Below are 14,889 nucleotides of genomic sequence, written 5' to 3' on the forward strand. Positions count from 1 at the left end.
TATCTAGGGTACAATCTATGCAACCTGTAAAGACAAAGCATCATATGGAACAAATGACTACAAGAAGTTACTTGTAGTTGTGAGAAGCATCTCAAGAAAGAAACCCTGCTTGGAGTCTATTGCAATTCAGTTAAATTAGTAATTTTTCCTGCATGGTTACCTGAAATCTGCTGTAGCTGCAAAAGATTCCAGTTCTGTAATAGAGAAGACGCATAGAAAACCCTCTCCACTTCGGAAGTAGTTGTCTCTAATTGCAGCATAATCCTCTTGCCCTGCCGTATCCAATATATCTATTTGGACTTCTTCCCCATCCAGAACTACCTTTTTCCTGTAGCTGTCTGCTTTAGTAGGCTCATAGTCTTCCACAAACTGTAAACAAAGCAATAGAATACTATGTAGACATACCAACACATCCAAATAAATGAGTGCCTAGATAAGAGAAATGAACATATACATCTAGATTTGTATGTAGTTATAGGTTGAAATTAGTGTCTTCAGTAGTCACAGTAGCTATGTACCCTATTTAATCAGGCCATGGTACTTCAATATTACTTTTGACAGTTCCTTAAACCCATGCTACGTCTGCTAGTAATGATGCTCTTTATTACCCAAAAAACTTGCAGGTTCTCACTTACTACTATCAGCCCAAAAGTTCACCCAATTCAAGACTTCTTGCCTTAATTTTTCAGGTATTATAAATCATCAGTGATTATACCTGCAAACCAGACGCTGCTCTCTGCTCAATGACAAATAGGCAACCTGGCTTAATTCTGTAATCTTGTACTACAACTGTGTCTAGCTGATTTTGAACAGATCGAAATATTGGTTTTACTCTAAGTGACTTGGCAGTTCCTATGACTACCTACCCAGTCAGTGCCTTTCATAATCATCTGACCTCCTGCTTAATTAGGAGAAATCTTTCCTATCTTTCTCCAAGAGTCTAAATCTCTAAAAAAACAAGTATTTCAGCTGGGTGCAAATTCATTTTGAAGCCACTCTCCTTGTGGAAAAATGTTGTTGGGGGGGGGGGGGGGCGGGAGGAGTGGTTTCAATTTAAATGGAGAGTTCGGGGGAAATATTTGAAGTTAAGCAGGGAAAAAAAATGCAACTCCATAAAAACCAAGTAGCACCCACTGACAGCTCATTCTTAACTCACGTAGTTAATATATCTCTATTGAGACTCAATATGTTAATATATTTCTAAACAACCCTGGACATTAAACTGAAACAGTGGTAATAGGTTCTATTAGAACTCATTGCGAACTAATCAGAGATCTGGAAGGAAGACCCATTTTCACTTCCATGAGTCTCAGGGTGAGCTTGCAAAGCCAAGAGACTCCTTAATGTTTTCTGTTCCGCATAATGGGCAGATGTCATACCAAAAAATCTTTAGGAGAGACCAAGTCATAGTTTACTTAGACCACTTCAGGTATTGATTTTATTGGCATCTTTAAACTAAATACTACACAGACATTGACTTCAGTTAGGAAAAGGAGACAGGAATCTCCATTGTAAGAAGTTATTTTCTTACCTCATCATACATGAACTGCAGCGTTAAAGCAGATTTTCCCACACCACCGCTTCCCACCATGATGACTTTGTGCAAAGCCAAGGAATTCTGACCTTTGGGCTTATTTGCTGCCATCTTTGGATTGCAGGTATTTCACAGAAGTAAAATGAATATCTAGGGGGGAAATAAATTGCTGCAATTAGTCTTCATTGATTATTTAAGGAACTTGTCACCATTCTGTTACCCTCAGATATATGGCAAAGACCCTTCTTCCCCGGGAACAAGCCAAATGGTACCTCATTTCCAGGGATCGTGGTTTTCTCCCTTTAAAAATAGCAAATTCTATGATGAAAAATCCCAAATTCTCCAATTTAAAAACCCAAATTCAGCATTTTTCCATGATTAAAATGAAATGCTACTATATTATACACACACACACACACACTATACTATACTATACATAGGCTTCAGTTGAATATAATGTTTTATTGGTCTACTTGCAATTTTACAGCAATTTGGAACCATACCACTGCCTCAATCATTATAATAAAATAAATTCTAAACACCTATATATTTTGGCATTTGATTTTGGGTTTGTTTTTTATTTAAATCACAGAAAATCAGAGCTCCCCCCTGCCCCCTTCACTCACCAGGATGCAGGTCAAGCTGCAGCTGTCCCCAGAGCTGCTTTGAGGCACTACGTAGCCCTGATATGCCAGCGCCCTGCCCCTCAATCCCAACCCACAGCCCCCAGAGCCCTACCAGTGCCCTCACTCCTGACCTGCAGCCCCTGCTAGCAGCAGCTCCCTCCCTACACCAGGACATGGGTCCAGGTGCACAGAGCTGCTGCTTTGTGGCTCTGAGCAGTGCCAGCCCTTGCTGTTCTGTTCCCTGCAACTGTGCCCAGGCCCCAGTGATCCCCATGCCCTTCTGGGCTCGGGGACTGAGCTGTACAAGCCCCTTCCTTTCCAGGCTGGCCTCCCCCTGCACTGGCTGCTCTAGGGGGCAGGCAGGCTCCAAGCCTGGCTCTGGTGGCCACTTCTACACCTAGAGAGTTGCCCCCCCACTTCCCATCTCTCCCTCACACACCCCTGGTGCCACCACCATCCATCACATACACACAGACTCCACTGCCCCCTCAATCCCCACCTCATTTCATCACGCACCCCTGTTGCGATCTTCCCTCCTACCCCTGACCCACAGACCCCGCCCAATGGTTCCTGGAACCAGGAGTCCCGCAAGCCAGAGCCATGTGTCTCAGTATCAATGCAGGCGCAGAGCTGCAGTGAGGCAGCCGCTCATGTGGCCACAACTCCTGCCAGCTTGTCCTGTCCTATGTGCGCTGACTTGGCACCCAGGGGCCATGCTCACCCAGGCCCAGGCAGGCTGGTGGGGCCCATGCTGAGTGGCATATGGGCTTACCACACTGCTCCTCCCCTCCCCACCATTCAGTGTGCCCCCACTTGCCACCTCTAGCACTAGCCCCAGCAGAGCTGCCAGCAGCCACCAGAGCTGCAGACTGGCAGGATGTGGCCCAACAGAGTGACAGGCAGCAGGGCAGCAGCTGTTGGACTGGAAGATGGGCAACACTCACCCTAGTGCCCTGGCTCAAGGCACTGCCCTGGCTGGGCAGCGCCCCCAGCCCCCAACCCTGCCCCAAGGACGCCCAGCCTGGTGGGCAGAGGTGCAGCACACACTCTCTCTCCCTCCCTCATCAAGTGTGCTTCCACCACTGCTCCAGCTGGGCAGTGCCCCCAGCCTAAGCCAAACTGGGACAAGGAAGCATGGCCAGAAGTGAGGCAGCCCACAACCACCCCAGCATCAGCCCACAGAGTAGGACAGGGTGATCGCCCCCTACAAACCCCTGCCTTGCCCCCCACCCACCTGCCAGCTCTCCTTGCAGGCCTCAGCCCCGCCCCCTGCCCCTGCTTTAAAAGTAAAAACCCACATTTTTGTTTGGGAAAAAGAAAACCCAAATCCTGCTCATTACTGTAGAAAGGTTGTTTCCTTTTTTTCTTGCATTAGCAAGGGAGGTTCTCTCCCACTGACAAGCACACATTAGTTTAATTAGTTGGTCAAGAGTTCAAGGAAGAGTCTGACCTGCTGATGCTGTACCACGTTTGATTTTATGCAAGAAATCCAACATTTGCCAAGATTTATGGCTGCTTTACAGAGCAAGATTGCCAAAACACTCACGTCCATATCAAATGCAAGAGAACACGTCCTGGGGCACCAGGGAAGGTATGTTATAAGTTAGTGGGAATTTCCATTTTAAATAAAGGACATGCAAAATATTCCCACTACTAAGTGATGAGTGTAGGATCTTTCAATGGAAAACAGCATATCAGTGCCCACTTTTGTGGAAAAAAGCCAAACATACTCTAGAACATAGGTTCTCAAACTGTAGTCCGTGGACCACCACAAGGTCTGTGAGCTCCATTCAGGTGGTCCGCAGAAAGGTTGCAGAACAATCGAGAATATCTGTACTTGTAAGACTACTGATATTAAAATATGAGTTGTGTGCTTTGATTTGTACAACAACAAAAAATTATTATTAAGTGGTCCACTGAGACCCTTAACAATTTTCAAGTGGTCTGTGGAAAAAAAAAGTTTGAGAACCACTGCTCTAGAAAGATAGTGGAGGTTAAGGGTACCGGTCAATTTCTGCTTCATTTCACTCCTGTGTTGACAACTTACTACCATTTCTCTGGTTTAGAAAGCCTGAGTACAGTTCCCTTTGACTAGAACCAGTACTACTCTTAAATCAGGGGGCCCCAAAACAGGGTGACTATGTAAATATATAGTAAATGTTTACACTAGCAACAGGAATCCACTGTGAATCATTAGGCTTTGCTAGCTAGGAAGCAAGATCACAGAGAAGCCATTCATATGACAATGTTTAGCATTATCAAATAATGCATTGTAAATAAGTGTGTGTTAAGCAAAGAGAGGGAACAATGTAACATTACCACTACATTTTTAAGTCAAGTGAGTCACCATTTTACACAGACTGAACTGGAAATTCATGAAATATGAAATTTTCTTTAAGTAATATAAATTCCTCAGTTGAGACCATATGCTGTAATTTGTTATTAAAAAGTAATTAAGTCTAAAAGCCTGTCAACTGAAACTTCATTAGAGATTAAGCCAGGCCTTCCTGGAGGGAGGGGGGAAGGCTGTGATTACAGTCATGGTTAACATCAGTAGCACTGTCAATTACACTGAAAATGCAACTGAAAATTAAGTGGCTTAGATAAATAACCTTAATGGGTGAAACTAAGTGAACAAAACATGATGGAGCAAGCCACTACACTAATTATTAGCAAATTAATAAGATGCTACACTAATTACAGACATATGGCAGAGATACATAGTTAACACTTTTATTTTGAAAAAAGGGAAGGATCAGTGACCCTACAGCCAAGGACTTCACTTCTAAATACTGCTTAGTCTAGAAAGTGTTGTTTTCTGCTCACTCAAAATGTGATGACTTCTCCATTTTTTCCAAAGTGAAAATCACTTGAAACTATTCACATTGGCAAGTTACAGCAGTGATTTTCAACTGAATGCAAGCCAAACTCTGGACCAGGCCATTAATCTCTGAAGACAGCATATATATTCAACATGTCAGGCTTTATGTACTCTTTCCACTTCCAAGGGAAGTTTTACATCAGGGGTGTCAAACTCATCTGGCCTAGAGGGCTTGGATAAGTGGCACAAGATTAGTCCATGGACCGTATCAGACCTATGGACTGTGCCTACCCCCCCACCATGCCTAATCCAGCATAGGTGGCACCCACCTAAGCCAGTCGGGGATACTGGTCCAAATGAACATACAACACAACCTAAGACCCGCACGCAGGGCAGTCCTGGGGGCCAGATTATGGGGCCTCATGGGATGTTTCTGGCCCACGGGCATGTCTGATACACCTGGCTGACACAAAGAAAGTGTTGCTCTAATGCTAACTGTCACGTGACAACAGCTGTATCAAGTCAGTGTTAACACATGCATAATTTAGAAAAATAAAGGCTACTGAATGCTGACATAAACAGAAGACATGTTCCATATTAGTTTTGTTAAAGATGACGCAGACCCCTCTCCTTCTATACTACTTCCCTTGTACTAATTAATGAAAATAGTGCAAGATGACAGGCGCCAATAAAGGAAGGGGAAAAAAAAGAGCATTTGAAAACAGGTTATATGTAGCAGCCTTACCCAATAAGCTTATGTGACTTATAAATACACAACTGTCTCCACCCAGAAAGAGTTTACCACAGCTTTAAAACAAAAAGGGTGTGGTATGTTACTTGATCGCCATAGTCTGTCCCCCGTCCCCACTATAACCTCTTCTGCCAATAACCAATTAGCAAGCTATATTCTTCAAACATGCGGGAGAAAATAATCTGGTCAAGAGGTGTACACAGGAGGGTAAAAGAATGATTTAAGCTATTGCATGGTTACAGAAAGGTGTTTGTGGCTGGGTGGGAGGCAGAACTGCTGGCTGGCGTAACCTCATTTCCTTCCTTTTGTGGGACTAGGTCTTTCACATAGCAACTTTAACCTTGGTTTGTACTTTGCACAGTGAGAACAGTGAGATGGCACTGTATGCAAAGTTACATTGTTGTTCATTTGTTTTGTACAATGTCCAAACACCACATTCAGGAACCAGGAGAATAAGCCACCAGTTAGCTCTGACTTGGATGATTACATATCCAGATGAGCCCCCCACCCTGTCAACCTGCAAGAATAAATCACAGCTCAACAGAAGGGGTTGGATGGATAAAATGACAATCTACCTACCAATAAAGACACTAAATCAGGTGATATCCTTCACTGTATGTTTTCAAAAAGTCTATAACAGGAATTTCTAGTCTGTTTACTATCATGTGCACGAAGACCTTTTTTCTCCTTCACTTGGCCTCTCATCAGCCAAGAAAAATCAAATTTCTTTACTGTTCCATAGTCATGAAATCAATAAAAATGTTCACCATTTTAAGGACGCCACCTTCCTCTCAACTTGTTTTTATCTTCTAAGCTGTTAAATTGAGGAAGATTACTAAGAAGGGTCACCAGTTAAGGACACTGATTCACTACACTCAAGACCACCCTATGGAACTACTAGCTGGGGAAAAGAAGTCAAGCCATGGCTCTGTGCATATCAGTCCTATATACGGTTCCATAAATGAAAAATCAGTGTAACCCTAGACCAGAGAAAGAAAACCATTATAGTCATATAATTATAGCTATTAATTCAGCTGACATCTTCTATAAATTGAATGCTGTCTGAAGAGCAACTGTTCTAAATTAAGGAATTTTGATTTGCTAGAGGTATTTGAATGAAGGAGACTATACAATATTTTTGATTTTTTAAAAGATTCCCTGTATAATTAGCGTGCAAGAGTCTAGTTAATATGAATGAACTTCACAGTATAACGTATCTTCTTAATGACTGTGTAAATGCAGTTTCTTGCATTTGGTATTTTTACAAAATCAAAAACAAAACACGAATGAATGTTAGTTGTATTTCCCTTCCTTCCCTGCATAGAGAAAATTACACAAAGTTAAGATTTGTAAGACTGTCACATTAACCCCATTAGCCACTCAATGCTATGATGAGTAAATTTCTTCCCTGAAGGTTATTTCAGATAAAAAACAGCAATCACAACTGGTAGCTCATCCTCTGCAGCACCAACTGTTACTGTAGTCTTTAAATCAATGAGATGTTAAAATGAATGAGTTGTTAAAATGAATGTGGTAAATTCAGCAGAAGAAAAGTGTTTTACTTGGAATAGTATAATTATTGACCCTTCTGCAAATATACCTATGAACATGCTGACCAGGAGTTTAATTGTGTGTGTATGTGACAGACAGGTGAGGCTGGAGAAAGTTTTAGTAATGGAGTCCTAACCCTTCCTCTACACAGAATATATCAAGTTAGCTAAATGGAACCTAATGCCCATAAACATCTTGGGTTCTGCTCTTTACCTTTTATAAAGTCTGCGATCAAATTACTCTGCAAAAGTTGAAGATTCTTAGGGTGTGTGTAGATGAAACAGGGGCGCTAAATTGAAGTTGTAGGTTTTAAAAACACCGCTTCAATTTAAGGCTGATCAACTCCCTGCCACCTGTGTCATGCATGCACCCTGCTGACTTACCTGCCTCTTCAGTAGGGAGAAGAGGGGAGGGCAAGCTGCCAGTGGGTGGAGCGGTCCCTGGGCTACAGGGGGGCTGGTACTTCCCTCCGTGGCAGCAGCAGCCCCCCGCCAGGCAGCACCTGCCTGCAGGCACCTGGCTCGGGGGCACCACAGCTGCAGAAGGACATCCCGGGCTCCCACACAGCTCAGGCAAGCAGGCAGGCTCTGCTGGGGGGTGAAAAATGAGGCTTGCCACTTTTCTTGGGCGGTCCCTGCTTTCCCAGGCTGCTGCCAGGCTTTCCTGCAGGGCCGCAGAGCTGCATGGAGCCCAGTGCTTCGCTCCACGTCTGTAGGGGAAGCAAACTAAAACTCCTCAAAGGAGTTTTAGTTTGCTGCATCCCAAGTCATTTAAAGCACATTACACCACCCAAGTTTCCTACAGCGGCTGGAATTACTGCGCAATATGCCCCTGAGGTATGCAAACACTGACACCATTAAAGCAGTGCAAAAGCATGTGGCCCGCTTAAAATGTTGTGCACACATGCCTCTCGTTTTGTCTACACATGACCTTAGTCTCCTTCTGGACTAAAGACATGTATGTAGAAGCTTTGACTGCAACTGTGTTTGGGTTCTTCCTCCAAGCTTTTTGGGTCCTTCAATCCTCAACTCTTGTGCCTTGGATATCTTAAAAGATTCCAAGTTCAACATTGGGAAGGAAAAAAAGGAGACCTGAGGATGGATTAGTAGATTTCAATGTTACAACGAACATAATTTCAATGGTTACTTATGTAACTTTTGATACTTTTTGTATCAGCAATTCTGATTTGGCTACTGTGTATTTTTTGAAAAGCCACCCAAGTCTTGAAGGCATTAAAGAATACAGAGCAGTCTATGTCCCTCCATAATTAGTTCCAACACGAAGACAGCATCACTGCTAAACTGTACTTCATTTCCAGTTCTCAGTTTGCTTGGCTTTTGCTTCCAGCCACTAGTTATGTCTATGTTTATCTCTGCTAGCTTAAGTAACCTCTGACTAATCTCTCACCACAGGAAGGTACTAACTACAACAGAGTCACCTTTTCCTGAAGTTGAACAGATGGCTTCCACTGTTGGACATTTTTTACCCTTCAAGTCATTTACCTTCAATCTTCTGTCATTTAATTTGACTCAAAGGCCAAGGACTCTCAGCTTTACAAGTACCAATTTAAAACAAACAAAAAAACCCAAACCATAAACTTTGGACAAGTATGCTGCATTTATTTCAGTGACAAATTTGGAAGAGTTGCTTAAAAAAAAAATCAGCAATTTTAGAAATCTGACATTTGCATGCTACAGAGATGAAGCCCAAGCTCTTTTTCCCCCTAGTCAAAACTCTAACAGACAATATTATTTTGAGGAACTTGGTATGGTTTAAATGTGGTTGCAACCTGCATCCATTAGCGAACTTAACTGTTAAGCTTTTGCCGCTTTCTTTTTTTTCTGATGGGATTTACTATAAATAATATTTTTTCCCTTTTGTAACTCTGCTGTAAAACAGCTCATCTTCCAGGATTTTCATCTTAAGTATCCCCTCTAAAACTAATGAACTTATTTAAGAAATATAAAACAAAAAGGTAAGAAACTCTATATTCCCATGTCCACCATTTTTATCACAAGGCTCTATACCCAACATATTCATGACATAGGAAGTTTGCTTTGGGTTTTTGTTGTGTTTACAGAAAAAAAAGACGTAAGACAAAAGAATGGCAAAACGGGAACTATGAAGGATTTCTGACCACAGATGCTCTTAGGTTGTAGGTAACTTCTGTCCAAACAATACCTTGTATGGACACAATACCAATATCAATATAACTGAGGAAGTGCCTCATGAGGACTACTAAAAATGAAATAAATTTGTGAAAAAGCTTTTAATACTAGAACCTACTGAAGCATCTGAAAAATTCATGAAACACTTTAAAAAAACAAAACAGGTCTAATATGAGTTAAAAAGTCATCCTGTTGCTAGGGCTGTGCAAAGCTTCAGTCCCTGATTTGATTTGGCAGAGATTCAGCCCGATTCGGTGGCTGAATCTCCGAATCCAAATAGAATCAGAGGATACTTTAATCTCTCCAAATTGAATTGGAACCCTCCAAATCGATTTTGACACATGGACCCAGGTTTAAATGCTTTTTCTATATAGCTTAAGGTACTAGGTGGCTTGTGAATGCAGCGATGCTGGGGCAGATGGAGCATCCCACAGAAGCATGGGATGCTCCCCAGCATGCTCAGCAACAGACCCAGAAGTGGACCAGAACCACTTCTGGTCCACTTCCAGGTCCGCCATGGAGTGTGCAGAGCCCCTCCCCCCCCCCCGACGGCTGGTATGTTTTGGGTCAGGGGGGCACCTGTGGTCCACCCGTGACTGAGCCAGGGGATGCCCCCCCAGCATGCTCAGCAGCGGACCCAGAAGTGGACCAGAAGTACTTCTGGGTTCACTGCCAAGTATGTGGGGATCCCACCGTGCTTCTGTGGGATGCTCCATCTGCCCCTGCACTGCAGTGTTCATAAGCCGCACCCACTACATCGAAGGACGTAGAAAAAACATTTAAACTGTGTCTACGGCCACATTGCTGATTTCCTGAATCAGCATCAAATCTTCAGATTCGGATTCAGGCGAATCGAATCGGGGACAGCGATTTGAATTAACTAATCGAATCACTGTCCCTGATTCAGGCTGAATCTGAATTGAATACAGTGTTTCACACACCCCTACTGTTTGCTGCTTCTGGGATAACAAGCTGTATTCTTGACTAAGTTTTACCAGCAATCGCTTTCCAATAGGTATGCTAAAGGGCACTACATTAAATCTCCTCTCCTTAGCGCACAGAATTCTCCTCTGAATGAAGGACAGAACCCAACCCTCCTGACCCCAATATTCAAGCCTCACTCAAGTTCATAGAAAGCCAGGCCTAATTCCTTTGACTCCAACTTTAAATAAGTGTGATGTCAAAAGGTGATAATCTATGTTTATGGATATGTAGAGAGAGAAAGCAAACAGAGATGTAAATGACTGCTGCATAGTGGATAAATAACCAAAATGATGCTGATGCCCTTGTGACTCACTGTAAATAAACCTCAGCCACAGATCAGCATTTTTGTATTATGTAGGTGATGCCATATGACCATTATAAAGGAAGTCAGAACTATACAGACAATGCAGGAAGGCACAATACAGCTATGGGTCCAGCACAGCTGAGAATTTCATTTTAATAGGAGACTTATTAAAGGGTAACCAAAGACTAAAAGACTTGAATAGCACCCCCTGCCCTTAATATTTTTAAAGTTTTATATCCGTCTTCAGTAGAGATTTTGCAATGAGATTTTCTCCATATACTCTATTCATTTAATCATGAGAAGAACAGAAAGACAAAAGATCAAAACTAAGGAAGCTCCACAGGACACTTTTGCTTTGCTTCTCAGATGGGTTTCAGCAAGTTCCTGCTGTAAGGGTCTGATATCTTGCTAGACTACTCAGGTAATGATATCACCTTGAATTTCTGAAATCATTCTGACTAAGCCATTAGAATCTAGTGCACACTGACTAAGACACTAGACTCTGATGCACACTGACCACTAACTTACGTGAAGTGGAACACTTCGCGTAAGTTAGTGGTCAGTGTGCATCAGCAAAATAATGAACAATTTTGTACTGGAATTAGCAGTATATAATATACAAAAGCTTGTCAGTAAACTGAAATGCTTCCCAGAAGTCATCTCTGTATAAGACCCTGTTCAGGTCTATGTGGAAGAAGAATTGCAAGGCCAGTTTATAACCTTCAAATTTTAAAGCCTGCTGATATGTAGGGTCAAGTGTCTTCCAACCTAGCCCACATACTCAACACTGCTTAGTATGCCTCATTCAACATGAGCGTCTGCAATCTTCAGTAAGTTTATTCCTTCCATGAAGAGCCAATTCACAGAAGCATCTTGATCTTTAAAAGATGTCTTCCAACCAGCCACTGGAAAAATCTTACAAGGCACAGGACACATCAAGGCCAATCTGCCTTCAAAAGAAATTTCAAGATGTGGAAAGAACAGGTCTCCTAGTTAAGAGGTTCGAAAACCACAATCAAGTACACCAAACAAGAAAGACACACTCTCACATCGGGTTTGGATATACACTATGGGGACAGAGAAGGTCCTCTTAACAGATCTGTATTGTTACTGCAAGTCCTGTGTCTCCTTTTTTTTTTTTTTTTTTAAACTACAAGTTTGTTTATGTCAACAGATGTGTAACAGTATCTTTACATGGTGGTGAAGGGACAAACACAGCTTTTAAGAAAATTCTGGCATAGTCTGGATACAGAGAGCATTTAAATCTGTGATTCTTAACCAGAGTGCCTTGAGATCCTTTTAAGGGTGCTGTGGGGTGCCAAGAAAAGTTAGTACTGTTAAGTTTGCAAACAGGATTTACAAGGTAAACCCAAATAGAAATCCACAGTTGAGGGTTTTCTGAGTTCTTTGCAACAGAAAAACTGCTCTACTATTTTTCTATAGTCAAAAAAGAGTGAAAACTAAGAGCTGTCATTTTCTGAGCAGGACCCCAAAGCTATCCACAGGTGCCTTGGGTCTAAAAAGGTTGAAGACTATCAATGTAAACATTAAGTGTTTCCACTGATCGATTAGACCAGGTACACTGCATATTTTCTCAAACTAATGCCTTAGTTAACTCTGGACTGTAATATAACAATTAAAGCAAACTGTTTTGTTACAGACTACATGAAATTCTCATGTACTTTGCTTTTTTTGTTTCTTCAAGGACCCTTTAAAGGTTTATTTAACAGAATTTTGCAAAACTAAAAGTAGATCAAATTTTGCAATCTGACTGAGATTTCTGCTGTCATTAAAAAAGTTATAATCAATATCTGTTAGTTTAGGGAAAGCAGTGATTAAGAATCTGCCAAAAACCTACTTATTAGTCAAGTTTAAGGTTCCATTATAAAACTAGCTATTCTAGTGAGTGACAAGTGACAAGTTAATGACACTGAAAAGAAATGCAGTCCTTTGAATAGTTGTTTCAGTCACCTGCAGAGTCTGTTATATTGTCGGCTGAGCAAAGCAAGACTGCAGAGAAATGCCAGAGCTGAATGTAACAAATCTTTTTAATCTATTTGATCAATTCTAGAATCTTCAGGTATTTTATGTGAAGTTCTACTGGCTATGGTTGAAACAAAAACCACAAAATGTAACTAAATGCATCTTAGATCTTCTAATTCTGCAGCTACAATCACTGATCAACAATAAAGTCCATTAGCACCTTCCAGAATAATATCCTTCTCCCCACTTCAGCTCAGTTTCCTTCCAATTCAGGTCAACATTTTAGATCAATATTTTTTGCCTGAGAGATAATGAGAAAGATCCTGGTACGGAGAAGCCAGAGCTCCTGCCATGAGGAAGGGTAGGGAGCTGTGAAATAGGAAGGGATGAGAGGGAGGCCACAGAGCACTTTTGAGAGAATGGAAAACTCTGGGAAACCCTTGGGGTGTGCAATTCACTCAGAAGAAATAATATGTAGCTGTCTACTTCTGGAGATAGCAATTTACAAGGTGTTAAAAACCCTGTGGTTTCGGACCATGGTAACATCTGCAAGAATTTTAGGGAACACGATTACTTTTGAATTTCTAAATGCATGCAGCTGGTAAAAAAAAGAGAAAGAAAGAAAGAGAGAGGCAACTGATGTATTCCAGTTCTTATGAGATTTCATTTTACTTCCCTACAAACAAGGGAAGTTCTTTTGCATTTAACATGAGTGTGATACAGTCAGTTTCTACAACCTACAGCATGCTATTTTTAAATAAGTGCTAGGGCAGCTAATAACTTGAAATAAGCTAATCTATAGATTTGCTTCACAGCTAATACCATCACCATGACGGTTATGACCTTGCGTCCAGCAGCATCATGAATTCCTGTGATTTTTTTCACTAGTCATGATAATTTTCCTAATGACTCTGGCACCCGAAAGGATGATGGTATGAGAATCAGTTGGGGCCAGGAGCAGTGTGAGGAAGGAGCCGGCTGGGCGCATGTGTGCCCCCATGCATGTGTGTCCCCTTACTTCACGGGCGGCGGTGGCAGCAACAGAGTTAGCGGAGGGGACAGCAGCAGCTGATCCCCCACACATAGGAGGGCAGAGGGAGCTAGCGCAGCTGAGGTAGATCCGGAGGAGAAGCCCCCCAGAGCCCATTTAGCTCAGCCGACAGTGAGCTAAGCTCCCAGGCCGCGCACGCAAACAGGCATGCTCTGCAAGGGCGCGCCGGCGTTTGTGCTGGCATTCGCACAAGGTGGGTGCTGCACAGCAGCAGTCCACAAGGGGCCTCAAACAGGCGAGGGAGGTAGAATCACAGCTCCATGGACATGGTACAGATGTGGAGCACAGCTGCTAGGGGCCCTGCCCCAGTGGTGCTGCCTGCCCTGGGCTCCTCCGGGGCCTCTGCCCAGATGGAGCTCATGGCAGGGTCCACAGCCCCCTGCCCTCCTATCTGTGGGGGTGGTCTGGTGGGGACCCAGTCACTGGTGGTAGGGTAGGAGTCGGGTGGTTCCCTTGCCTGTGCCTCCTGTGCCCAGCTTAGGGCCCTGGAGGAGCAGGTGAGGCAGCTGAGGTGAACAGGCTGTGGGGGATCAGGGCTGCAGAGGATGAGATTGACACTTATTTCCATTCACTGCAGGACCAGGTGGCCAGCATACAGACCCCCCAGGAGAGGTGCACAACAGAGGTGTGGGGGAAGGTACCCACCAGAACCAGGGCTGCTCTGGCTAGCATGGTGCAGGCTCCCCAGGTACGACTTGGGAACAGATACGAGGCCCTGGCAGCTCTGGCTCCAGTGGGGAAGGTCCCACTCCACACATGACACAGACAACGCAGAGTGGGAACACAAGGAGGAAGAAATGCCAGGTCCTCACCACTAGGGATTCCATCCTAAGGGGAACAGAGGGTCCCATCTGCTGACCCAACCCCATGGCACGCGAGGTCTGCTACATGCCCAGGGCTTGGATCCAAGACATCACAGATAGGATCCCAGCCTTCTTTCAACCCTCGGACCAGTACTCCATGGTCCTTATCCATGTGGGAACAAATGATATGGCCAGGGGTAACCCAGACCGCATCATGAAGGAATTCCAGGCCTTGGGGGCCAGGCTCAAGGAGACAGGGGCACAGGTGGCATTCTCCTCTATTCTCCCGGTAAGCAGACGCGGATAGCAACAT

General features: G+C 43.3%; 1 protein-coding gene across 2 annotated transcripts in view; it reads right to left on the reverse strand.

Annotated features, from left to right (window-relative positions):
* Positions 1–14,889, reverse strand: part of RALA (RAS like proto-oncogene A) — a 48,978-nt gene that overhangs the window by 15,215 nt on the left and 18,874 nt on the right. For both annotated transcript variants that reach the window (XM_090050073.1, XM_090050074.1), the window contains exons 2-3: positions 1,532–1,684; positions 161–369 (exon numbers count right to left, since the gene is read on the reverse strand). In XM_090050073.1, the coding sequence (XP_089906199.1) occupies positions 161–369; positions 1,532–1,645 (323 nt within the window). In that variant the 5' untranslated portion in view covers positions 1,646–1,684. The remainder of the gene's footprint in view (positions 1–160; positions 370–1,531; positions 1,685–14,889) is intronic.

Source organism: Crocodylus siamensis, chromosome 5 (genome assembly GCF_052110815.1).
Source record: "Crocodylus siamensis isolate JL-2025a chromosome 5, ASM5211081v1, whole genome shotgun sequence".
Lineage (NCBI taxonomy): Eukaryota > Metazoa > Chordata > Crocodylia > Crocodylidae > Crocodylus > Crocodylus siamensis.